At 33.5% G+C, this 27,647-nt stretch overlaps 1 protein-coding gene across 3 annotated transcripts; it reads left to right on the top strand.

The window, feature by feature from the left end:
* Window positions 1-4,454: 4,454 nt before the first annotated feature.
* Window positions 4,455-27,647, top strand: LOC101898644 (purine nucleoside phosphorylase). Of its 3 annotated transcripts, XM_011292392.3 has the most exons (4): window positions 4,455-4,940; window positions 19,792-19,872; window positions 22,160-22,234; window positions 26,313-27,647. In XM_011292392.3, exons 1-4 carry the CDS (start codon window positions 4,825-4,827, stop codon window positions 27,184-27,186), a joined length of 1,146 nt encoding a protein of 381 aa, XP_011290694.1. In that variant the 5' UTR covers window positions 4,455-4,824; the 3' UTR covers window positions 27,187-27,647. The 3 variants fall into 3 exon arrangements, with proteins under 3 accessions (XP_011290694.1, XP_005179050.1, XP_005179051.1); XM_005178993.4 differs by lacking the exon at window positions 22,160-22,234 and having other exon boundaries at window positions 4,456-4,940; XM_005178994.4 differs by lacking the exons at window positions 19,792-19,872; window positions 22,160-22,234 and having other exon boundaries at window positions 4,456-4,940.

Raw genomic sequence — 27,647 nt, forward strand, 5'->3', positions numbered from 1 at the left:
GAAATGTCTATAATTTGTCAATATAGAACCACATTCAAAACCCCGATATATATCCCAATCATATTTTCTTGTAATTTAGTGTTCCAGAAATTTAAAATAGTTGTCGATTTCATCATATTACCTTCCATCCGGAATTTTAGACCACTTTAGGACTTGAATCAAATTTTCTATCTGATTTTGCCAGAATTGGAATTTTCCTTCCATGAAGGAAGGCAAAATATTACAATCCTTATCCCATATTATGGAATAATAAAGTTCTTCTGCGAAATTCAAATGTTTTCTTGGAACTTAAAGAAGCTGATGAAATCTTTGAGTGCAAAATTTAAAGTCGCAACACTAAGGATTTTATAAATCCTATTGTTGTTGTTTCAATAAAATACATTCGCACAAAAATACTTGGATTAATAATCGTTGAGAATCTTTCCTTAAGTTGACGAGAGGTGATGAGATTGAATTTGAACCAATTTTAAAAATAACCTCAGATGACTGTTGTGGGCCATTTTATATATTTTAATTATAATTTTTACAGTAATCTCCCAAATATAACTTTGAAATTATCATTAATGGCTTATATATTAAAAAAAAACGATATCAAAGAAAATAAAAATTGTATATCTAATGTAGGGCATGGGTATGCGGCAATTTTGTAATTTACTTTAAAAGTGTCATAACAAAGAAAATTATCAAATGTCTTTGGGAAAATTACACTTTGCATTATCAATATGATAGATCATAAAATATTTCGGTTCACATTTAACGATATCGATTCTGGATATTTGTACAAGACAAAAAATCCTCGGCCATAACAAGTCAAAAAAATATTTAAATGGGTTTTGTCACGCTTTAAAAAATGGACAAAAAAGTACCAACTTAAAAATATGATTGTGATCTTTGCCTCTTTGGGCAAATAAAGCTCACTACCGGTATTATTAATTTCCAGTGGTATTTTTTAACGTAATGAGCTGAATTTTTACATTTTGGACTATAAGTATGTTGAAATTTATCCTGCAAAAAAACCTCAATATAGAATATTTAGTAGGTAGACTGTTTTTATGAAAATCTTTTCCGTCTTTTTCTTTTAACGTTTTAGCCTCCGTATGACGGTACCTCCCGATGTTCGGTATTTTGATGGTTTTAGCCACAGTTTTCCACGGATTTGTCAACACATTGATATTTGTAGTTAGTAATGGGTTCCAACTCCGGTGGCAGAGTACTAGATATGTAAGTCCAAGTTTTCCCATAGTGCATGCAGGTCGAGTTAAAAAAAAAACCTCAACAAAGTCAGACGACATAATTAGTTACCTTTGGCACGAATTATGGCCTTCAAATGGCCAATGAAACAGTCACACGCTGCCCGAATGTTGTTCAGAGGTATTTTTTGGCCTATTCCCGGCGTAGCGCTTACTTGAGGTGTTCGGCACTTTGGTATTTTCTAGTGCCAACCTTGCTTTCCAAAATACCCCAGACACAATAGTCCAACAGATTGGTTTCCGGAGATTTTGGTGACCATTGTGCGCTGAAAATGAAGCGAGGAACCTCATTTTGTAACCATTCTTGGGTGGTGCGTACTGAGTGCGATGGCGCTGAGTCCTGTTGGAATGTCCAAGGTCTGCGGCCAAAATGTTTGCGTGCCCAAGGCCTTAATACACCCTCCAGAATATTCTCGCGATAGTTTCTCATTTTTCAGTATTAGCAGAATGGAATATTGCGATATGTTCAGCTCACGAGTCATTTTTCGGACACTGCGTCGCGGGTTTCGATCAAGTCGCTTCTTTTCTTTTCGGACCATTTCTGCTGATGTTGATGTTTTCTTCCGTCCACTTCCTTGACGTCGTATATATATATATATATATATATATATATATATATATATATATATATATATATATATATATATATATATATATATATATATATATATATATATCCTTAATTCGATTTCAGGTTTATTGTGCAATTGTTGGCTAATATCACTATGTGTTGGGGGTATTATAAGTTTGATTGGGCCAAAAATTATGTAACACCTCGAAATATTGGTTTCCTACATAAGAAAGTATATATGGATCTTCCTATCTCGCCTAACTGAGTCGATCTAGCTATGTATGTCCGTCCGTCCGTCTGTCCATGTTAATTTGTAATCACTCTACAGGTCGCAATTATTGTCCGATCTTCACGAAATTTAGAATGTAGGTGGGGCTATGATCAGAATAGAACCCTATTGCTTTTGGAGATGATCGCATAATATCTAGGGGTTGAAATAGACCAAAAACTGAAAAATTTCATGATTTTGCAGCTGCTCTACAGGTCGCAATTATAGACCAATCGAAGCGGAAGTTAGCATGGGGCTAGAGCTTCAGGCTGGGCAGAAGCCTTGCAATTTTGGTGGTCATCGGGTAATATTTAGTGGGTGAAATAGACCATAACATTTCTTTTAAATAAACTTCAAATTTTCCATTGAACCGCGAATATTTTTAATCCCGGTGAAATAAATAAATAGACGAACAGGTCAATCCTGACCGTTAGGTAGATGCCGATAGTAAATATATCGGATATATATAGCGATATATATACAATACATATATACAAAGAAAGGGGATGTTAGCTAGAATGCTTATATCTCAAGAATGGCTGAACCGATTTTGACAAATGTTGTAAATTCAGAATGCCCTCATGGCATAAAAGTGTAAAATCTGAAAAAAATCGCAAAAACAGACGCCTATGATGATGTTAATATCGATTTTGTAGTATTTTGTGACATTTTTCTATTTTTTCATATTTTTTTATCGCATGCGATATTTTCAATTTGACTTATAATATTGAAGGGTATTATTTGTAATATTTTTTCATTTTACACACATATTATATGCAGATTGCAATTATCCTCACGAAAAGGGTAGGGTTCGGCTCAGAAGGGCTAGGCCTGTTATTTTCAAAGATGTCCGCAATATATTTAGGGGTTGAAATGGACCAACAACTAAAAATGTTCCTGTTTTTGCAGCCGTTATAAAGGTCACAAATATAAACCAAAGTACACGAAATCTCGCATAAAGTTAGAGTTTAGGACAGCGGGTACAATAGTCCACTAATTTTGTATGAAAAAATGCCAGCATTACTCACATGCGATATCCGAAATACACAAAAGGCGAACTTCTGGCTTTTTCTGACTTCTGGCTTTAATTTCGCAGACTAATATCTTAGACAAGAAAAGCATATAGATGAGTCTAAATTGGGAGATACAGAGAGGCCTCTTGCTTTTAGAGAAATATGAATCAAAAACAGAAAAAAATCCTGATCACACAATTGAAGCCATTCGACATGCCTGAGAAGAGCGTTAAGGACAGGGAAGAATTCTAGCTTTTTGGATGGCCATTGGATTATGTTTAGCTATAAAATGGACCACAACAACTAACAGCACGACGCAGTGCGTAAATATTGGGCAAATGTCCCTGGTCAAAATGCTGAGGGTAATATCTGGGCTGAGCACCATGACATATTTTCAAAAGCGAACTCTTCCAAAATGGATTTGGAAATAAGGGGGCTTGTAACATATTGTAGTGTTGTAGGGTATCACATGGTCGGCCCCGCACGACTATAGCCTTTGCTTACTTGTTTTTTAATATAATCCTTCCTAGCAATGTTATTTTATATCAAAAGATAAAAGTTTCTCCATCAAATTTAGTAAATATCGATTCAGAATTGGATATGCCTCCCATATATTAGTTCCCTTTGAAACCAAACTAAAAATGCTCTAAAGCCAAATATTGATAGGTGGTATGGTCCACTTCAAATAAATTCTTTTTTTACGTGAGCTCTACTAAATTAGCATAGTGATGTAGGGTATCATATAGTCGGCCCCGCCCGACTTATGACTTTTCCTTACTGTATTTATTCTCTAATTATAAAATATAATGCAGTTTTTTACTATTTATTGGAGATTCCTTTTTATATTTTGAGTATGTTTTTTTGGTTTTCAAAATTCCATTCTTGTGAATAATTCCGGCAAAACAATATCTTATCACATATGGCAACATTGTTGGCAATTTAACGTTCAAACATTTTTTTTTTTTTTGCTTTCAATCAAAATAAAATAAATTTAATTTGTGAAAATAAAGCGCCAAACTCTCGACTCAAGAAGAAAATTGAGAAGACAACAGAGAACCAACAAGGGCCAATGAATTGTACATATGTGTGTAACTGAACTGAAACCCAAAACTCTCACCACGATCAGCAAATGCCGACGACGACGAAGACGATGATGATGTCGTTGATAATGATAAAGGAGGTGGTAGTGGTGGTGGTGGTGGTGTGTTGTGAACGACGATCGTTTCTGCGGTGAGTAGCAGTAGTTTGTGTTGATGTTTGGTTAACGACGACGACGATGATGATGAGACAAACAACACCGGTCTGATGAACACCAACAAGCAAGTTTCTTATAAATAGGGCCCATCTAACAGGCCAGCCGATCAGTTGACAAAAACGCTTGAAGCAAGCAACATCGTAACGCTTATTTTATTTTTCCACAAGTTGTGAATAAACAGCCGTCTATTTTTGTTAGTAGTGGCAAAATTGTTGATAGCAAATTCAATACAAATTTTATTTAATTAAAAATTTAGATAAGATTGTGTCAAAAAAAAAAACAAGAAAAGGGAAACAAAAATTTGGACCCCCCTTACCAGTGATTAGCATAACAAGTTGACGATATTTTCGAAACTTGACTTGAATTCCAAAATTGTATTTCTGTGCAAAATAAAGTAAACACGCGTTTGCGGGATTTTATTTGAAAGAAATTTGAAATCCAAAGAAGAAAAGCGAAAAAACATCATCATGACCGGCTCCAGTGCAAGTGACAGCTCCTGCCTTATTGCCAAGTCCAAGACTAATGGCACTGAAATGAATGGCAATACTACCCGCAATACCTATACGGCCATTGAGAATAATACGTAAGTATTCTTTTCTAGTTTCATTTTTCTAGCCATGTATGTGGATTTCCTGTAAAGGGAAGTTGTCTCAGCATTCCATTGAAGGGAACACATGTAATTATGAAACCCCTTTGGGTTGTTATTGTAATTGATGACCTGTTCCAACTCGTTCGTCATAACAAGTTTTGAAATGATCCATAAAAGTTGACTTTATATTATCAAGAAATAATGCCCACAATGGGCAGTCAGCACCTAACAAATGTTGTCTTGTAAAGCCAAAGAAGAGTGATAAGAGTGCCAATAAAACACACATGGAGATGGAAAATTCCAGAAGTGAAGTAAATTAAATAGGGATATTATTGATGAGGATGAGAGGATGTAAACAAATTGCTCCGTGAAAAAATTTAAAATGAAAATCTTTTCACCAATTTGGTATTTTCGCATGTCAGTGTGTTTGAATTATTCTTGCAGAATATTAAAAGTAATGGCACATTCTTGTAAAAGGCTGGTATTAAAATGCAGCCGAATTTCCGGTATTTTGAATTTTTATTAAATATTTAAAAAGAAATATGGACATTGAATTGAGAACTAATTGTGGATATTTATCATCATATGTAATCAAATATCTATATGAAAAATCTGAAAAGAGATTATAAAAATGGGTGATTTGGATTTTATATTTTTGAAAGGGACATTTCAGATCCGTATTTCGTCTATCAGTGTGTACAAAACATACATACAATATACTGAATGAAGGATTATTTGTAAAGGGGTCCGTATAACGATACCCCCAAATTGTCTACATTTTTAAAGGTAAATTTTTGTAATAAGTCCAGATTTTTCGTCATTTTGAAAATTAATTCGATGTAATCATAAAATTTAGTGTTTTTGATTCCAATTGGGCAATTATTGGGTTAAGTATTCATACAGTGGCATAGTTCAGTTTTCGATATTTTAAAATTATATATTTTAATTTTTAGATGGTTATAAGTCATTTCCTGTCGAAAATTGTCAAGGAAGGTTCATGTTATATTGAAACCGAATTTTTAATATCTTTTATTTTCCAACTGAATCATTTTCTTCTGCAAAACTTTAGATTTGTAATTTGCAGAACGAAACATTAAGACCCATAATTACTTTTGAGGATCCTTATGAAATAATGTTCTGAATCGAATTATGGATGTCCGTCTTTTTATATCCTTAACCATACATAATATGGAGGGTATATTAAGTTCGTCATTCCGTTTGTAACTCATTGATCAGCGCAAAATTCTAAGACGATTTAGCCCTGTCCGTCCATCTGTTTTAATCACGCTGGAGTCAAAACGAATAAAGATAAAGAACAAATTTTGCACAGATCAGTATTTTGTCTGCAGGCAGGTCAAATTCAAAGATGTGGTATATCGGTCCACGATATCGTATAGACCACTTATAACGGTTCCCCCCGATATTTGGTATTTTGATGATTGTAGCCAAATTATTCAATGAAATTGTCTAAAAATCCACTTCTGAATAATGTACCCCTTGGAAGAGTATAGATCCACGATATCGTATATCCCCCATATAACGGTACCTCCCTATATTCGGTATTTTCATGATTTTAGCTACATTTTTCAATGGAATTATCTAAAAATTCATAATAGAAGTTCTTTTTACGCACCTTATCCAAGCCCTGAGTAGCAAGGAATCGTATTAGAGATGGTCTACAAAAAAACTCTTGAATTTGGATATCTTATCTTGACAGCATTGACATTGACTAAATGGGGAAGCTTTTTAATTCAATACTTTTTTTTAGAAATATAGACAAAAACTTTCTAGATTATGGCATTTAATTATCTATAAAAGATTCATATTTATTGGAATGCAAAAAAAAAAAAAAAAAAAAAAACAATTACAAAAAATTAATTTTCTAATAGACTTTCAGGCTGTCTTCTCTTATAGCTTTAGACAACAAACTTTCTTTTTCAAGCCGTTGAAAATTGTACTCGTATGTCTGAGCAATAAATATTTACATTGAGGTTTGTTAACCTTGGGTTTTTTTCATACAAGGTGTGGTCAATTGGCCAATTGTGCCTTTTTCATTGGTTAAGAATACGACAGACAGATATATTACCATAGATGACCGTCTAGCCGAAAGGCAGTTTACACTGCACAGTGGTCGCTGCCATTGGCCAAAATTCAAAAATTGAAAATCAGATATTTATTGTCAAATGTGTACAAATGAACTCTTAAGGGGTTAAGCTTTTTAGAAAACATAATAATCTTGGCTTCATTCTAACGGGACACTTCGAAAATAGCATCAAAAAAGAGAAAATGTAGTTAGTTGTTTTTTTCAGTGGGATCAGAGAAAAAGTGGAGTAAAAATAGAACTGTATTACAAAATTAAATACATTTTAAAATTACAAATCTTGGCATTATTATTGAAAAGCAAGGTATTAATTTATTTTTAGTGTGAGTGTTCTGAGTTGCCTTTAAGATTAATTTTGAAAATAAAATTGGATTTCAGTTAAAGTTTTAATTGTTTTCCCCCCTGAATCCTCCAATGTGATTTTTTTCACGCTATTAGTAATGGTCCTAAGATTCTAAAAGTGCTAATTTAACTTTCAGATTTTGTCAGATTTGTATGTTATGCCCAATATACTGAAGGGGCTTCGCTGCAATTTTGTCAGTTCTATGGTGCTAGTGACATAGAATATGTTTTTGTTGTTAATGATTGATAAGGATGTAATTGAGGGGTGTTCAATAATGTTGCAAGCATTGTCCTCTGGGTATAATATTTATGTCGAAAAAGTTAACAAATTTATATCCATGGCACTATCTTCCAAGTTTCGACTAAATCATGCCCGAAAAAATTCTCGTGTTTCAAAAAACACAGATCTTATTAACCGTCTTCCTCTGAGTTCTGACCCTTTTATAATGGGACAGCGAGCCGTACCAAACAATAACCAGTAAATAAAGTCTTAAAGTCGAGCGGGGCCGACTTCATGATACCCTACACCACTTTGCATATTTAGTATAAATAAAGGTTTTAATGGGGAATTTGTGAGAATTAAATCATACAAACAATGATTATAGTAATAATTGAAAGTCCAAAGAAACTAATATATGGGAGGAATATCCTCCTCTGAATCGATTTCTATTAAATTTTTCGAGGCAGTTGTGCCTTTTCAATTCGGGCTTGTATTATCCATTTGGTGCACAATTAACTTGAAATCGAATAGATATATATGAGAGCTATATTTCCCCAAATATCGTTGTCACAGAGTGTATATTATATTAAAAATTACAAATCGGATGAACAATATATATGGGAGCTATATATATATCTGAACCGATTTCGATCAAATTTGGCATACTTATTTTCAGGTCCCATCTGGTCGTACGTATATTCCATACTATTTGGGCTGATATTACAAGTTTGGTGCACAATATAAGGCAAATTGGATGAAAATATATAGGAGCTATACGTAAATTTTGACCGGCTATATCCAATTTCAATAGGGCCTTAAGTGAAACTAATTATTTGTGCAAAATTTATCTTTGATTTAATTTTACACTAAATTGTTATTTTATTTTGTTTACAAAAAATAATCAAATTTGGACTAGATTTGTATAAAAAATGCTTCTATTTTTGGAGGTACCTTACAAGGGACTCTACCTGATGGCGGGCTGTTCCAAATAATTTTCAGTAAGATTATTTTTTAGCTCCTTAGAACGTAAAATGTCAAACAACATTACAATCTGGTGTAGAAATGTGACAAGAATTGGGCAAATAACCCTTATTCGGGAGGTACGTTATATGGGGACCATGTCAAAACATGCATCGACCATATCCATTTTGTCACATTTTTTATATTTATCCCATCAAGGTACCATAACCAAAGATTCATATTGATATCTGCACTGAAAGTATTTTTGGCCGCTGTTCCCATACGACCTCGACCACTGTGCACTGGCTGTGTTTTTTTTTGTAGAGAAAGAGTTATTTATATTATTATTATGCAGAGCTCGAAAGAGAAGACACGTCTTTGGGCCCTTTGAAAGATAGCCCTAATTGAGAATGCAAATATCCACTTCCTCACCTTGTTTTTGAAATTTTTAGATTACTTTTCCATGGAATCTTTACGGTTTAGGTATGAAGTATCTTTGGATAGTTAAGGTTAAATGTGGTAGAAAATGTTAACCCTCAAACAAGTTACCAACGGGATTTTTTGAAATTTTTCATTTTAAATAGGACATAGCAAGTCGAAAATTCCGCAGAATTATCTGTCGTGAAATTCTACTGTAAGTCCCAGTATATGTCATAATTCTAAATCCAATTTTAACCCCACAAATTTAGATCGATTCAACAGTCTATGTTAGGCCGTCTTACTACTCAATATTCACAATTTGTTTAGTTTGAAAAAATTTAATCAAAACCTCATAGGTTCAAGGTTTTATGTATCAATTCCAAATACCAAAAGATCTCAATATCACATTTCATAATTACAGCTCTATAATTTCCAAATTAATTATCACATTTAGCACCATTTAGGGCAGTTATCAAATTTTGTACAATAAGTACTTTTCGTACAATAATAATACACATTTCCAAAACCCCCTCCATATCTCAATTCCAGATACCAACAGTGACATTTAAATCAAATTGCAGGATTCCAGTCCTATCCCTTAACTTAATATTAAATTTAGTACGCATATCCAAAACAATTTACATATCTCCATCATAGACAAACTATAGTACTAATTTAGTACTTTTCGAAAAATTGTGGAACTGATTTGCCAGACTATTACCAGATCTCAACACCAGATACCAATAGAAAGCTCAATACCAAATTTCGGAATACCAGGTCTAGTAATACCATTCGTATAATTTTAGGAGTCATGTGCAAAACTGTTCCATATCTCAATACTAGTCACCGACAGTTGTTGCAATATAAAATTTCACAGTTTAAACTCCATGCCTTCGCCCAATACCAAATTTTGGTCAACTTTCTTTCCTACCTCCATATCTCAATTTCAAATACCAATGCACTATGGGTAAAAAGCATGATTTTTTGGCATAAAGTCATTTTTTTTTTGGTTTCATATTTTGAAATTTAACTGATTTCCTAAATGTAGATACCCATATTAGAAGAAAAAATGTTTAATATCAATACGGGTGACAACCCTTTTTTGCTGGCGAGCTTTTAAAGTCAGCTGTTTGAAAGTCACTTTGTTTTGGTACAACTGGCGGTAAAGATCAGCTAAGTTCAAGTGCTTCTGATTTGACAAAATTGAAAAAAAAATAAAATGTGTAATTATGGAAAACGTTAGTGCAGGTATGTACAACTAAGACGAGGTGCCCTTTTTGTCATAATTGTCTGTTGTTGTAATACTGTGAATTGTTTCGTTTATGTATAGCTTTATATAAAATCTATAAATTGTAGTTGTGTTCCGTAGAGTGTAACTTGTGAATGGCAAAGCATTGCAAAAAGGTATAAATGCCAAGTTATTAACAAAAGTGTGTTAATTAATGAGTAACTAGCCTTTTTTGTTCTATTTTGTGCCAACACGTGTTTTGCAGATAAACATGTGTTTGTCCATGCAGCGCTTATTGAAATTTGGAGAAGCAACAATCGCTCAGAAGATGCACTTATGAAATATGTATTACAGAATATCAATAATATCAGTTTAAATGAAGACTAAATGCGTTTGATATCAAAACAAGTGAAAGATTTTGTTAATTATATAAAAAAGCATTTGCCAAAGTGCATCCGTAAACTAGAGCGATTTAAAACTAAACATTCAAAATGGCTTAGCAAAAGTATAATTATTGTAATGAATGAGCAGTATGTTTCTCCAAATCATCATAGCCGATCGGCTAGATCGGCTATATAGCAGCTACATGAAATAGTGCCCCAAATCATATGAAAATTCGTAGGTCATCTTGGGGGCATAAAAATGAATACAAATCAAATTTCAATTCAATAGCTTCATAAAAAAAAAGTTGGGTCAAATCGGCCAGATCGGCTATATAGCAGCTACATGAAATAGTGTCCCAAATCATATGAAAATGTTTTAGGTCATCTTGGGAGAATAAAAAATGTATACCAAACAAATTTCACTTCAACAGCTTCATAAATAAACAAGTTTGGTCAAATAGGCCAAATCGGCTATATAGCAGCTATATGAAATAGTGCCCCAAATCATATGAAAATTCGTAAGTCATCTTTGGGGTATAAAAAATTAATACAAACCAAATTTCACTTCAATAGCTTCATAAACAAAAAAGTTGGGTCAAATCGGCCAGATCGGCTATATAGCAGCTATATGAAATAGTGCCCCAAATCATATGAAAATTGGTAGGTCATCTTGGAAGCATAAAAAATGCATACAAACCAAGTTTCAATTCAATAGCTTTGAAATTAGAGTTTATGCCAAAATAAACGTAAAAAAACCCATAGTGCAATGTTAATTTTTTTGGATTCCAACCCTATCCCTTCACCCAATACCAAATATAGTACCATTTAGTACTTTTCCTACAATTATAGTACACATATTCGATATATTTTTCATATATATGTCCAGGAGAGCGATCCCAATCATCAAAGATTTCAAGCACTATCTGTTTACCCGAAACTCAATTGTACCAAATATAGTACTATTTAGCACTTTTCGGGCACTCGTAGCACAAAAAACAACCTCTCACCACCAATAGCAACTTCAATAGAAAATTTTAATATTACAGCTTTATCCCTTCACCCCAAAACCAACTATTCCACATTTAGTACTATTTAGTATAGTTCGCAGACTTAGTGCACATTTCCAAAACCACCTCTTTATCACAATTTTTCCTTTTACAGAGATCCCAATAGAAAAATTCAAAACTCCAGCTTTATATCAAGTGTTTGGCTCTATCGAGTCACATAATACCAAATGGTACAATTTTAGAAGTTAAGTACCATTTCAGCATTTTTCGTAGCCTTAAAGTTTGAATTTCCAAAAATCCTTTTTATCACTATCCCGCATCCCATCAGAATTTCAAATTTCAGAATTTTAGCTCAATTTGTTTAACACAAAGCATTCAATTTTTGATACTTTTCGTACCCCTTTAGCACGAATCTCCAAAAACCTAGTTTTATATGACACCTTTGGACCCAAAGTTTTAAAATTCTAGCTTCAGCCACTACGTCTGGCCGTTGATGAATCATTATGTCAGTCAGTCGGTCAATCACTTTACTCTTTTATTAATATAGATTCTCCTACGAAGTCTCCATTCAGAAGGATGGCGTTAATGGCAGAAATTTTCTTAAAGTTTAAATTTGTATAAATCGAGGTCAGAATAAATTTACCTCAATTTTATAAGAGGTCAACTTAGGATAAGGATAATTAGATTTTATTTTTCAGATTTCCAATAGATTATTTGCTAGAAATTTTTTATTATTTTAAATCTTACCAATATTTTTTTATTTTACTTTTTCATACAACGGTACAACCTATTTATACCCACACTTGCCTTCAGAAACTTGTTCAAAAGTTGAAAGATGATTTATTTATTATTTAATAACGTTAAAAGAAAACAACATCAGAAATATGTGCATTTATAATTAACATTGAAAAAATTGAACATCCGAACTGTCCGAATTCGGAGATAACAAGTTCAAAAACTCAAATCTAGAAATTTTTGTATTTATAATAATGTTATGGATTCGACATACATAGATCGAGAAAAAAATGTGTAAATAATTCGTTTATATCGCGTGATGTCGGTGGCATTATTAGCATAAAACCCCCCCGAGTGAAAAAACCATGTTAGTATTCAAAATAGAAAACAAAAAAAACCGCACATTTTTCGATTTATTTCTCGATTTTTTTTTTCAAAAACTGAATTGTTTTAGGGCATTTTTTCGATTATTAGATATTGCGCTTTTATTATTTTGATAACTATTTTTTTTTTTTTTTTTGTAAACAAAAACAAATAAAGGAATATTAAAGCGGTTCGAACCGCTTCACCAAAATAACTAGGTATGTATGTATGTACACATTTACTTACATACATACTTTGATTCAAATCAAGTTCAGAAAAAATATATGCATATGGTGGTGATGTTGGCATTTGAAGTGTTTTGTTTGGCTGATAAAAATTGTTTCGCATTTCAGCGGCACGCGTACCTCACCAAATTTGTTAAAAATAAACTTCAATTCTCATTGGCTTAATTGAATGGGTGTGTTGGGTACATACCCCCAAAGACTTGTAATGAAATGTATTTGTTGTTGTTTGAAATATTTAAAAAAACAATGTTGTTGTGTTAACTCGATTTGTGTGGTCAATGTCAAGATAATTAAGATCTACAAACACACACACATTATGACAGATATACATATACCTATTGAGAATTATTTTCTTAGATGGGTTCCACAACTCAACTTGGGCGCCACATAGTTTAACATAGGTTTCCAAACAAATTTGCTTAACTAACTTTTATGTTATATAATAGAACACCAACAACAACAACAATTGTGTAACAAATGTTTATTCAACAAACCTCAAGCGATAATATGACTAAAACAAAAACACACAAAAGCGGAGCATCTGTATGAGAAACAAAACAAACCCTAACACATTACAATTCAGAGCAGATCTGACACGTGGAGGAATATTTGTGCTAATCTTGACAAGCCGTACACGCCTCCATTTCATCTAAACCAGATACGTTCAATGTAGCACTCAACGTAACTAACTAAAAAATTAAAAATAATTACAATAACCTTTGCAACAAATGTTTTAACATTTTATTATGGCCATCACCCTAATGTGGGCTAGGAAATGTAGCAATGAGAAGATCACATGTAATACAATATTGGAATTCGCATGTCACATTAACTGTCAATAGATTAGAATTATTTTCAAATTCAATTCAAAATCACCGAACAATAACAAAACATGAATTTGCCAAACGCTAGCATCATTACCATGTGAAATAGGAGGCAGGAGGTTAAAGCTTACGTCGAAAGAATAATAAACATTTACTCATCAACGCTACATAGAAATTTTGCTGATGAAACAAAAACAAGCAAACGAACGAACGAAGACACTTCAGAGCGATAAGCAAACGACGTAGTTAAATGAAGAAACAAAAAAAAAAGTTTGTCATTTCGAAAGATAATGATCCAGTATTCACTCATCTTACCAACACCATTTCATTGTAGAGCAGAGTCATTGATTTAACTGTACCCGAACAGTTTTGTAGATTTTAGAGACTTGCTAGAAGAATTGTTTTTTGAAGAACAACAAAAAATAAATTGTTAAAATAATTTTTTATCAGAATTACTTGTTAGTATTAATTAAGTCAATTGGAGGGTCCACCATACATAGTATGGAGGGTATATTAAGTTCGTCAAAGTATATATGTATATTCATGATCAGTGTCAAATTCTGAGACGTTTTAGCCCTTTCCATCCGTTTGTCCGTATGTTTTAATCACGCTAGAGTCAAAACGAATAAAGATAGGAAGCTAAAATTCTGCACCGATCTGTCTTTTGTCTGTAGGCAGGTCAAGTTCGAAGATGGACTATATCGGTCAACCTAAAAAAGAATTTCCTACATAGGTCCACGATAACGTATACCCCCTTCCCTCTATTCGAGAGTATTGTCCATATAGGTCCACGATATCGTATATCCGCAATTTAACAGTACCTCCGATATTCGGTATTTTGATGATTTTTGCCATAATTTTCAATGGAATTGTCTGAAAATTCACACGAGGATTTTCTTCTGAGTACTTTACCCCCTGAAAGAGAATTGTCTGTATAGGCTCACGATATCGTTTACCCCCCATATAATTGTACCTCCCGACATTCGGTATTTTGATGATTTTAGTCACATTTTTCAATGGAATAGTCTGAAAATCCACACAAGGAGTTCCCTCTGAGTATTTTACTCCCTGGAAGAGAATTGTCTATATAGGTCTACGTTTTAGTATAAGACCCACTAAACGCCATCCAGAGATATTCGTCAATTCAAGGATTTTCGCGACATAATTCACCGGAATTGGGTCAAATTTCATATTTGAAGTTCTTAATGGGTACTACAACCTACGACGGGAAATTGTCTATGCAGGTCCAAGACTCAGTATAGCCTCCATACAACGATACTACAGTCTATAAAAAAACGTATGCAGGTCCATGTTTTCACATAGCCCCATATAATAGTTTCCATTTTAGAGGTATTTTTTGACGAAATTCGTGAATCGGTCTATATTTTTAGACCTTAAAGTTTTTTTTATAATATTTAAGTTTATCCTGTATGATTTCCTTTTGCACCAAAACATCTTTCATTTTGAAGTGTACCGAGGAGGATATTATTACCATTGTACAATGGCCCCACGTCTGTATTCTGGCAAAACTATTTAGAAGCCTTTTCATAAAAAAATCTGGCCACCAAAAAATATCTAAATTCTGGAAAGCAAAAGTGACCTCATTATCAGATTTCAAGATTCAGGCTCTATACATTTACTCAACAGCGAATTTAGTATAATTTAATACTTTTCGAAAAAATCATAGTAAGAATTTCCAAAACCGCCTTCATATCTCAATCCCAAATACCAACAGAGACCTCAACTATATTCCAGCTATGCGCCTTCTCCCAATACTCAATTTAGTACCACTTACTGCTTTTCGAGCAATTATAGTACACATTTTCAAAACCATCTCCACATCCTAACCACAGACACCAACCGTGACATCCATGTCAAAATTGTGGATTTCAGCCCAAACTTAGTACTTTTTATACAAATATAGGACGCATTTATAAACCACCGCCAGATACCATCAGCAATCTAAATTTCATATTTCAGAATTTTATATTTATCCCTTACCCAATACCAAATTTAGTACTATTTAGTACGTTTCATACAATTTTAGTACACATTTCCAAAACCACCTCCGCATTTCAATTCCAGATTCCAATAGAGGTCTCAATATCGAATTAAAGGATTCCAGCCCTATACCTTCACCCAATACCGAATTTAGTACCATTTAGTACTTTTTGTACAAATGTAGGACACAGTTCCAAACGCCCGCCAAATCTCAATTACACATACCACCAGTAATCTAAATATCAAATTTTAGAATTGGATAGAGATTCCTTAGAAGGGATAGAGATCCCTTATCCCAATACCAAATAAAGTATCATCCAGCACTTTTCGTACACATTTACGAAAGCATCTCCATATATAATATGCAACACATGACCACGAGTCTAATACTAAGTTTCAAAGTTTAAGCACTTTCTATTCACCCAATACCAAACTGTACTAAATATTATACTATGTAGTACGTTTTTATATAGTACTATTTAGTACGTTTCTACCTCCAAATACCAAGCGAGACCTCAATATTAAATTTGAGAATTCCAACCCTATTCTATTGGTCATTACCAAATTTAGTACCATTTAGTACTGTTCTTACACTTACAGAAATTTCCAAATCATCTCTCTGCATTAACCCAATTTCCATGAATTCTCGTACTATAATTTCAAGATTTTATCACTATCCATTCTCATAATTCCAAGTTGTACCAAATTTAGTGCATTTTAGTACTTTTGGTACGTATTGTTAGAATTTCGCAAAATCCTTTAGTCTATCTATCCCACACAACATCAAAGACACTCAACCCAAATTTCAAATTTCCTGGCCTATTCCTCCTTAAAATAGCAATGGCAATACTATTTAGCGTCTAATTCCAAATCTCCCACCATGTATCAACCAAACCACACAAGAGGTGATCCTAATGCCAAATTTTAGGCTTTCAAGTCAATCCACGCAAAAGCCAAATATAGTACATTTTAGTACGTATTTTTGATCGATTTTAAGAGTATTTTCCAATAAAAATGAAAGTTTTTTTTCTAAATGATGTATTTTTACGTTTTAGAATGAATGAGTAAGAATTTTATTTTTGCAAATATTTCCCTGGAAACTTATCGAACACACCTATTATCTAGCGAACTTTGCTTGTTGAATTAATTGCATTGGTAGTAAAAGTTGACCAAATTCCAAAATATTTTATTACGGAATTGCCTTGTCCGGAGGTGTGTCATTTCACTTTTTTTTCTTTTGCTGATAACTGAGTATTTGGGATGATATCTATGGCAAAACACTTGAATAACCTAATCTGAGTAGATAAGCAGTTAGGTGGATAGATTCCCGTTACTGTGTGCAAACACGGTGCGTGTGTGTGTATTTTTTTGGTTTTGCAATGTAAACAGTTCTAGAATTGTTATGCAAATTCATTACGATTTGCTGCAATTTTGATTTGAGGTTTTGATTTCGATTTCAAATGTGTCAACAATAACGAATGTGAAAATGATACGATTAGCTGAGAGTAGGACCTGGAAGAGTATCACATTAGGTCTGTATGATAACTTGAACATTTTTACTGATTACATTTTTTTCAGTCGGAATTTATAACCCCCTCAGTAATTGAGTAATTGAAACTGCAGTTTCAATTTTGTAATCATTCGTAGAAATTATTGGGTTCTGCGTATACACTTATCGAGCGGTAAACTGCACGTTTCATTTTATTATGGGGAAATTTTCAAAGATAAGCCCATTGCAAATTACCTTTCGAGGAATTAAATACACGGCTAGAATATCCATTGAAATTATTAACAATTATTTCTTAGAAAAAAATATGAATTGCACTGAAATATAAAAATACATGTATCAAAGACCTATTGCATATATATTAAAAATATCATTCGGTTTTGCCGACAGATGTATACCCACAGCCAATGTTCGATGATTAAAATATATTTTGAATTGTGTTATGATTATTGAAATTTTTGACCCTCCATGGAGTGGGTTCCAAAGGAATGGGCCAAAATTGTCAATTTCGGATAGGACCTAAATATATATGATACAAATGTTGTGACGTGCCAGGTTTGGACTATATTGGTAACTTGCTTCACATTATATGAGATATTTCATAATTTTTGGAAATTTTTAAATGTGCGTGGGGTACCCCAGGTATAGTCTATCGAAGTATTCCATATTCACACTTCATCTAATACAGATAAAAATATTGGTATGGGTACAATTACAAGAAAATCGAAAATTTATATCCAATTTTATGGAAGATCATAACTTCTATATCCATCTCAGGTTTCTGGCAAAGAAATATATATTTAGTTATAAAGGATCGCTGACTTGTTTTGCAAGTTATGACAGATATAAGTACTGGAAATTGTAACCCTTTGTGGGTTAAGTAACAGAAGGGGTTCGCAGATATGTATCACCTTCAGATGAGATCTTGTGTGAGCAAAAATGTTTGTATGTGTGAAATTTGAAGAGAGCTGGATGCCTATTTCGATTTCGTTGAGCGTTTGTTTTTCAAAATCTTGAACCCTATGTGTGGTAGGTATCAGAAGAAATGGTCCGATCTCGATCATCTTTATAACTGTATAACTTGTATTGATGAAAATATTGAAATGTACCAAGTCTGAATGGAATCGGATGTTAATTTCCATGAAGCTCATGGATATTCAAATAACCCTTTGTGGGGGAAATATGGGACCGATATATCCCATCTTCACAGCAGGTCTTGTGTTAATAGAAATAATCGGATGTGAGAAGAGAAACGGATGCATATTTCCGATTTCATCATAGTTTTGGTTATTCAAAACTTTGATCCTTTGTGGGGGAGGTACCAGAATGAATGGTCCGATATTGTCCATTTTCGCATCTGGCCTAGTACTGATGCAAATATTAGAATTTGCAAAGTTGGAGCAAAATTGGATAATCGTTTATCTTTCTCTGCAGTAAAATATTTTTTGTTTGACAATTTCGACCCTTTGTGGGAAATACCAAAAGAAGAGGACCGATATATTCCATCTTCACAGCAGATCTTGTGTTAGTAGAAATTATGGAATATGTGAAATATGAAGAGAACTGGATACATATTTCGGATTTTAATTTCGTTTTGGTTATTCAAAATTTTGATCCTTTGTGTGGGAGGTACCAGAAGTAATGGTCCGATCCCTACCAACTTTATACCAGATCTTGTGATGATGGTAATACTGATTTCGCGTTTTATGAGCTTCATGTACATTCAAAATTTTGACCCTCTCTGGGAGAGTAACTTGATGGAGTGGACCGATATATTCCATCTTCACAGCAGGTCTTGGGTTAATAAAAATATTGTGATGTATGTAATTTAGAAACGATCGGACTTTTACATCACATTTTATACGAGTTATAATTATTCAAAATATTGGCCCTTTGTGAGGGAGGTATTTGTTGGAGTGAACCGATATTTTCCATTTTCGACCTAGCACTGATGCAAATATTAGGATTTGCAAAGTTGGAGCAAAATAGGATTTGTCTATACATATATATGTTTTTTTTTTTTTTTTTGAAAATGCCAGAGAGAGTGGACCTATATTGCCCATCTCCGATTTCGATAATGATATTACGATATAACCTTCGAGAGTTGTCTGGCGCTCCAGCCAGCCAGATGGACGGACATCGTTAGATCGACTCCAAATGTCTTGAAGCGGAGTTGGTCCAAAGAGACCTAGGGTGTAAAACCATTATTTCCACGTGGCACGTTTTGGCCGTATCAAATAATGTATACATATACACAGCCATATGGCTGTGGCTAAGGGTATAACATTTGCTTGGTAATGCCGATCAATGAAATTCCAAAAAAATATATATTGTTAATTATGGTTAAGGTTTCCAAATGCATTTCATATCATTATTTACATAGGTCTTTCAGACATATGTCCACCCACACACCCACCTCTCATAACAAATAAAAAAACTCCCATAAATTAAACTCCTTTGTAGTTGTTGCATTTAAATCCAATTCCAAATATTTTATTTCTTATTCCAGATCATCAGAATCGGCAGCTACAACAACGTCAAGAATGCAAAAACAATTATCACAAGTCGAAATGGTGATGAATGAAGAAAAGTTAGTAGTGACTAAAAGTCGATCAAAATTGGTTTTTTTTTTTTTGAAATTTTTAGTTATTTTTATGTTGAATTATATTTGTGTTTTGTGTTGTTTTTGGTTTTGTTTCAAAATTTTTTATTTTAGGTTTGCATTATTTTGGTTCTTTTTTTGGGAGCACAAGTTACAATCGATCATTGTTTTTGTATGTTATCTCTTATTTTCGTTCAGCTCTTTTCACATTTGTTTTTTTATTGTTATTATTTATGGCCAAGAGTAAACTAATTCATTTCCATCAAAATTTATATTTACTTGCGTGTATGTGTGTGTTCTTTTTTCTTTCTTTACAAGTTCTAACAATAAATCGCCCAATTTAATTCTAATCAATGCCAATTAAACATTAATTATTTCATAAAATCCATACCAAAGGTGAAGTTGTTTTTCTGTTTTTTTTTTTTTTTTTTTTTTTTTGTATTTATTTGTTGTTTGTTTTTTTTTTTTTTTCTTTCTTTTCTAATCGTATCGGTTCTCGTTAGAAAACTTTTGATTAGAAAATGTTACAAAAGATGGTAATAAGGGGATATAATGTTTGTATGTTAAATTTACTTGGTGTAATTTTTTTTTTAATTATAATAATTATAATTATATTTGTTGATGTGTGAAATATAAAGAGAACCTGACACTTATTTCGGATTTTATACACGTTTTGGTTATTCAAAACTTTGACCCTTTACGGGGGAGGTACCAGAAGGAATGGTTCTATCTCTACCATTTTTATAACAGATCCTGTGTTGATAAGAATATTCAGATGTGCCATATCTAAATGAAATCGGATGTTAATTTCGTGTTTTATGAGCTTAATGGATATTCATAATTTTGACCTTTTGTGGGGGAGGTAACAGAAGGACTGGACCAATATATTCCATCATAACACCAGATCTTGAGTTTAACAAAATATTGGGATTTGTGAACTTTGATGTCAATTGAACTTTTAAATCACATTTTATAAGGGTTGTAATTATTCAAAATTTTGACCCTTTATGGGAGAGGTACTTGATGGAGTGGACCTATATTGTCCATTTTCGCACCTGACCTAGAACTGGTGCAAATATTAGGATTTGCAAAGTTCGAGCAAAATCGAAGCATCCTTTCTCTTTCTGTGCTGAAAATATATTTTTTTGAAAATTTCGACCTTTTGTGGGGGAGGTACCAGAAGGAGCGGACCGATATATTCCATCTTAACAACAGACCTTGGGTTGATAAAAATATTGGGATGTGAGAAATTTGAAGATGGATTATTGGAGCAAAATCGGATTATCGTTTCTCTTTCTGTGCAGAAAATATATTTTTTGAAAATGTCGACCTTTTGTGGGGAATGTACCAGAAGAAGTTGACCTCCTTCGAGAGTTATCGTGTGCACCAGCCAGACAGACGGACAGACGGACGGACGGACAGACATCGCTACATCCACTCCAAATGTCCTCAAACGGATTTGGTCCAAAGAGACCTAGGGTCTAAAACCGTTACTTCGACTAGGCACACTTTGACCGTATAAAATGATATATACCCTCGCTAGCCATATGGATGCGGGTATAAATATTGGAATTTGCAAATTTTGACGGAAGTCGGATATTGATTGCACCTATTAGCAGGGTTATTACTCTAAAATTGTACCTTTGTGGAGGAATTGCATCAATATTAACCGATAAATTCCATTTTTATGCTATCTCTAAAATCGAAACAGATTTCAGATTTTTTGGTGGATTTTTCATTTATAAAACCTGTGGTGGAGGTACAGGAAGAAATATGGCAATATTGCCTCTGACTGAAGTTTTTTTTCAAAATATTACGATGTGCTAAGTTATATCGGATATTTCGATGTAGAACATTATGGTACATACCTAATTATATGAACCTACAGTAGTCATTTAAAGATAGTATTTAAAGATACAAAATCGGTACAGGTATAAAAAAAAACAAAATCTTGGTATTGGATATTGCATGATACGCCCGGCTGGTTTCTGCTTTTAAGCTTTAATTAGAAAATATATATTAAAAAAACACATATTTTTAAATCCGCTTGTAGTGAAAAATCAATGAAATTTATTTAAATGGATAAATACTGTCTTTAGGTACAGCACAGCTTACGCTTATTAACACACTAAAACAAATAGAATATAAAATGGCTGAACCGCATATTTCAATGGAATTTCCAATACAATTTTTAGACAATTTACAACACAAAACAAATTTATAAAAAAAAACCACCAAATTACAATGACTATCTGCAATGCCTTAAATTTTACAGAAATAATAATACTACAAATAAAACAAATACGGCAAATATTGACACGAGCAAAATTGAAGCGGAAATATGCGAAAAGTAAGTGCAATTGGCAAATGTTTTATAAATTAAATTTCTTTGAAATTTTTCAATTTCTTATTGGATGAAAATAAGGTACAGGAAAAATTGTGGTAGGTTACGAAGGATAAATAAAACGCAACAAAACAAACAAATGTCATTTCAACTGCTTATGAAAATCTGGTGAAACATATTTTTATTGCGACATTGTTTGTGTTATTTAGATGTCATTCACAATCTCAATTATTAATATTGCAATCAATTTCACTTTAGTTTCGCCTCACATGACTCTGTGAAGGAGGACTAAATATGACAGTCTGTCACTTGTGTCATCGATTGTCGAAAAATTGTTTTCGTTTTCGTTTAACGTCACATTAACTATCGTTGTCTTATTTCACTTATCACTCTAGTCACTATCTTTTACCAAGAAATTAATCAGGATTTTTCACACGACATTGTTGAACTAAATATGGTGGCGCAACAAAAAGAAGGTGTTTTATCTTGCAAGGTCCATAAAAGGTTGTAAAATAAAAGTATTTATTTCTTTGTATTAGGACTTGTAAGATGGCATATTTAATTCGGTCAAAACGTGCCTTATCGAAACAACAGTTTTAGACCCTAGATCTGTTTGGACCAAATCCGTTCCAGGACGTTTGGAGTCGAGTCCACTCCTCCTAGTACCTATCTCACTAAAGGTCAAAATTTTCATCAAAAAAAATTGCCTTGTAAAACAAGAAAAGATCATGCAAAGTTTGCAAAATCTATATTTTTCCAGTGCTAGGTCAGGTACGAAAATGGACAATGTCGGTCCACTCCATCAAATACCTTCTCCATAAAGGGTGAACATTTTAAAAAATTATAACTCTTATAATATACAAACTAAGGATCCAATTATCCAATTCTCAACATTCCTATAAACGCGGTCCCCTTCTTCTCGTACTTTGCCCATAATGGGTCAAAATGTTGATTAACCATGAAACCCATATGAAACGATATATTTCTACCAACACAAGAGTGAGTTATTCCTTTTGGTGCCTCCCCCACAAGGGGTTACAATTTTTGAATAATTATAACTCTCCTAGAAAGCGAAATAAGCATCCGATTCTCTTAAAATTTCACACATGCTAATATTTTTACAAACATAAGGTCTGGTTTGAAGATGAAATATATCGGTCCTTCTGGTAATAATTCTAACTCTAATAAAATGTGAAACAAGTTAGAGTTCTCTCATTTGGACATACCAATATTTTTATCAGTATTATATGAAGTGAGTAAATGAAATACTTCCATCACCATATCTTGTAACTCAAGCACTTTTCAAAATATTTTCTAAAATTATAACATAACTTATGACAAAATATATTTAAAAATAAAAACGAACGTTGTGTGAGGGTATGTATACCTTAACGATTGCCTGTTTTGCACTTGATTTTATTTTTAGGGCAAACTTTTACTCTATTTCGAGCGATTCGTCTTTCATTCTAATTTTTCAAATAGAAGTGACGTCCGAGAGAGACAACGTTTCCACAAAAGACGAATCGACGAATTAACTTAAATGCCCACTCTTCGTGTGATCCTGCTCACGCTCAAGTCTCACTCTCAATTGAAAACTCTAGTTTGAATGGGCAACTCTTTTTGAGAGAGTTATGTTTATTAAGAGATTTAAGAGTTATGTTTATTAAAAGTGTTTATTCTCTTATGAAAAAGGGTTTGTATATAAGTCGTGTGGACGATACAAATATAAAGCGATATCTTCCACTGTGTCATTTTTATACTCTCCATTATTAGATGGAAGGTGCAAAAAACGTGAGCCGATCAAGTAGATACAAATATTCTTGATCAGCTTAAAATTCGAGTATTCTCCACGTTTCTTTGTCGCTCTAATAAGAGAGAGTAGCATTGAGAGCATTGCTCGTTTTTGGAGTGAGAGCAAATTTCGCTCGAAATCAAGAAGATTCTACGCTTTATGCAAATATCTGTGTGTGGATGCTTCTGCTATTTTTCTCATCTAAGCGTTTTACACAATCACCTCACCCCCAGCCCACAGCAATATCAAAAACATTTTGTTACAACGCGAACACACAAATCAACATTTTTTTCACCCAATTTCACTCTTGCACCCATCAACAAAACGTTTAGGCTTCTTTTAAAACGTTTAGGTTCCTATCCCTGGCAGAAAATAGAGTTATTAGTTGTTAAAAATATACTAATTTTAATATTAACCCCATATGAGGTTAAGAGAGGTTCTAAACATTATTGTATGACAGCAAACAAATTGAGATTTTTATACCCTCCACCATACATAGGGTATATTAAGTTCGTCATTCCGTTTGTAACTCATCGAAATAATAATTTTAGACCCAACAAAGTACATATATTCTTGACCAGCGTGAAATTTTAAGACGATTTAGCACTGTCCGTCCGTCTGTCCGTCTGTTGTAATCACGCTACAGTCAAAACGAATTAAGATAGGAGGCTAAAATTTTGCACATATCTGTCTTTTGTCTGCAGGCAGGTCAAGTTCGAAGATGGGCTATATCGGTCCACAATATCGCATATCCCCATTATAACGGTACCCCCCGATATTGGATATTTTGATGATTTTCGCCACATTTTTCAACGGAATTGTCTAAAATTCCACATAAGGAGTTCCTTGTGGGTGTTTTATCCCTCTGCAAGATAATTGTCTATATAGGTCTACAATATCGTATAGCCCCCATATAACGGTACCCCCGATATTCGGTATTTTGATGATTTTAACCACATTTCTCAATGGAATTTTCTGAAATTCCACGCAAATTCATTGTGAGTACTTTACCAGCAGACATAGATTTGTCTATATAGGTCCACAATATCATATATCCCCCCAATATATCGGCACCTTACGATATTCGGTATTTTTAAAGTGTTAAAAGAATTTTTAATGGATTTTGTTTTTTTGCAAATTTCTTAATTCGTTCCAAATGGTGGAGGGTATTCAAAGTTCGGCCCGGCAGAACTTACTGCTTTTTTACTTCTTATTTATATGGTGGACATATAAAATTAATCGATTTTGAAACGGGCCAACATAACTGCACTAATGATCCACTCCCTACGTCTATATTGCAATCGATTTCCAAAGAACACAAACAATTCCACAGAACTGATCGTAAAAAACATTCGTTGCTTTGATAACAACTCTTTACTAGGAAATTTGAAAAAAAAAAAAACGGTAAGTTTTTATGGTAGAATTCAATCATACACCCTATGATTATAATTATAATTTAAAATTCAAAGTCCTAAATATGCCGAGGCATTTGTTTGCTTTAAATTCGGACTTGTATTGCCCATTTGGTGCAAATTTATTTGAAATCAGATAAAGATCTATATGAGAGCTATATCCAAATCTGAACCGATCTCAATAAAATTTGGCAAAGATATTTCTGACCTGTATTTGATATATTTCCCTGAATATACAACAAATCGGATGAAGAATATATATGGAAGCTATATCTATATCTGAACCAATTTCGATCAAATTTGGCATACTTATTTTCAGGCCTAATTTAGTTGTATGTGCAAAATTCCATACAGTTCGATATTATTACACGTTTGGTGCACAATAAAAGGTAAATCGGACGAAGATAAATATGGGAGCTATATCTAAATTTTGACCGATTATCTCCAATTTCAATAGGGTTCGTCCTTGGGCCAAACAAATGTTGTTTGGAAAATTCCATCTCAATCGGATAATAAATGCGACCTGCATTTTGTTCACAAGAATATATGGACAGACAGACGGACGGACTGACATGCATAAATCAATTCAGAAAGTGTTTCTATGCAGTTCATCAAAAGAAACTATGGGTCTATCTTGTTTCCTTTCCAAACAAATGCACAAAGGCATAATACCCTGACCACCTTGTAGTGTGGGTATAAATATAACCCGTTCAACATTTTCCAGGAATATTGCGAGACAATTTTTTCCAAGTGATTTCCTTTGTAATGTCTTGTATGTTTTTAATTGTTGTTGTTTTTATGTGTCCACAAAAGAAAAATAAAGTTTTTAATTGTTTGTTTATTTGCTAACATTATTGTTTTGTTTTCAATTTTCTCCCAGATATTCCTATGAAGTCATTAAAGATATTGCCGATTACTTATTGGATCGCACCACAATTCGTCCCCTGATTGGCATTATTTGTGGCTCCGGTTTGAATTCCATTGCCGACATGATTACCGATACCAAAGTCTTTGAATATGAGGATATACCCAATTTCCCAGTGTCCACGGTGGAGGGCCATGTTGGCCGCATGATTTTTGGTTATTTGGAGAATATGCCCGTCATGGCCATGCAGGGACGTTTCCATTACTATGAGGGCTATCCATTGGCCAAATGTTCGATGCCGGTGCGTGTCATGAAATTGGTTGGTGTACGTTACCTTATGGCCACCAATGCTGCTGGAGGTCTTAACAGCAAATTCAAGGTTGGTGACATTATGCTGGTGCGTGATCACATCAACATTATGGGTTTTGCCGGCAACTCACCCCTGCAGGGGCCCAATGATCCTCGTTTCGGACCCCGCTTCCCACCCATGACCAATGCCTACAATGCCCATTTGATAAAAATTGCCAAGCAGGTAGCCAAAGATATGGGCATTGAGAATGAAATTCACGAGGGTGTCTACACCTGTTTGGGTGGACCGAACTATGAGACTGTGGCCGAGCTGAGAATGTTGCGCACCATGGGCGTCGATGCCGTGGGCATGAGTACCGTTCATGAAGTTATCACCGCCCGTCACTGCGATTTGACCGTCTTCGCCTTCAGTCTGATCACCAACAAATGTGCCACCGGCTATGACAGCAGCGAAGATGAGGCCAATCACGAGGAAGTTGTCACTGTGGGTCGTTCCCGCCAGGCAGTCTGTGGTGAATTGTTGTGCCGTGTCATTCGTGAAATTGCCAAAGAATGCCCCAACAAGGCACAAGTCAAATAAATCTCAGGTCAATACTTAGTTTAAGTTTAAACCAAACAAATGTAAATTAATTAATAATCTTTTGAGTTTTGACTAGAACCCATTTTTTTAATAACTTTTTTATTTATATTATTTACATGGATTTTTCTTTTAAATCTCAATTTTATTTTTCAAAATTATTTTTTTTATTTTCACAAAAATGAAATGAAAAGTCGTAGATTCCCCTGATTACAGAATTTCATTTCGGTTTTAGAACCTAAGCATAATATTCAACATTTTTAGATTAAGTGCAATGTACGTATATATGTATTCAATCAATACTTATGTAAGTCTATAGAACAATTAGCATTAGTGTATATAAATAAATGAAACTTAACCAGTTTTGTAAAAATACATATATTTTTATTAGATTTAGTTATAAATATTTTAATAAAAACCATAAAAGATGGCAACTCTGAACTGAAGAGAGTTAAAACCAAAAA

The sequence above is a fragment of the Musca domestica genome, unplaced genomic scaffold (genome assembly GCF_030504385.1).
Source record: "Musca domestica strain aabys unplaced genomic scaffold, Musca_domestica.polishedcontigs.V.1.1 90, whole genome shotgun sequence".
Lineage (NCBI taxonomy): Eukaryota > Metazoa > Arthropoda > Insecta > Diptera > Muscidae > Musca > Musca domestica.

What these genes read in the sequence shown, in the direction of transcription:
- LOC101898644 (XM_011292392.3), top strand. Translation starts at nt 4,825, where the DNA reads ATGACCGGCTCCAGTGCAAGTGACAGCTCCTGCCTTATTGCCAAGTCC. An exon ending in ACGGCCATTGAGAATAATAC is followed by an intron (nt 4,941 to 19,791) that starts GTAAGTATTCTT and finishes TTCTTATTCCAG; the next exon opens with ATCATCAGAATCGGCAGCTA. An exon ending in ATGGTGATGAATGAAGAAAA is followed by an intron (nt 19,873 to 22,159) that starts GTTAGTAGTGAC and finishes TAAATTTTACAG; the next exon opens with AAATAATAATACTACAAATA.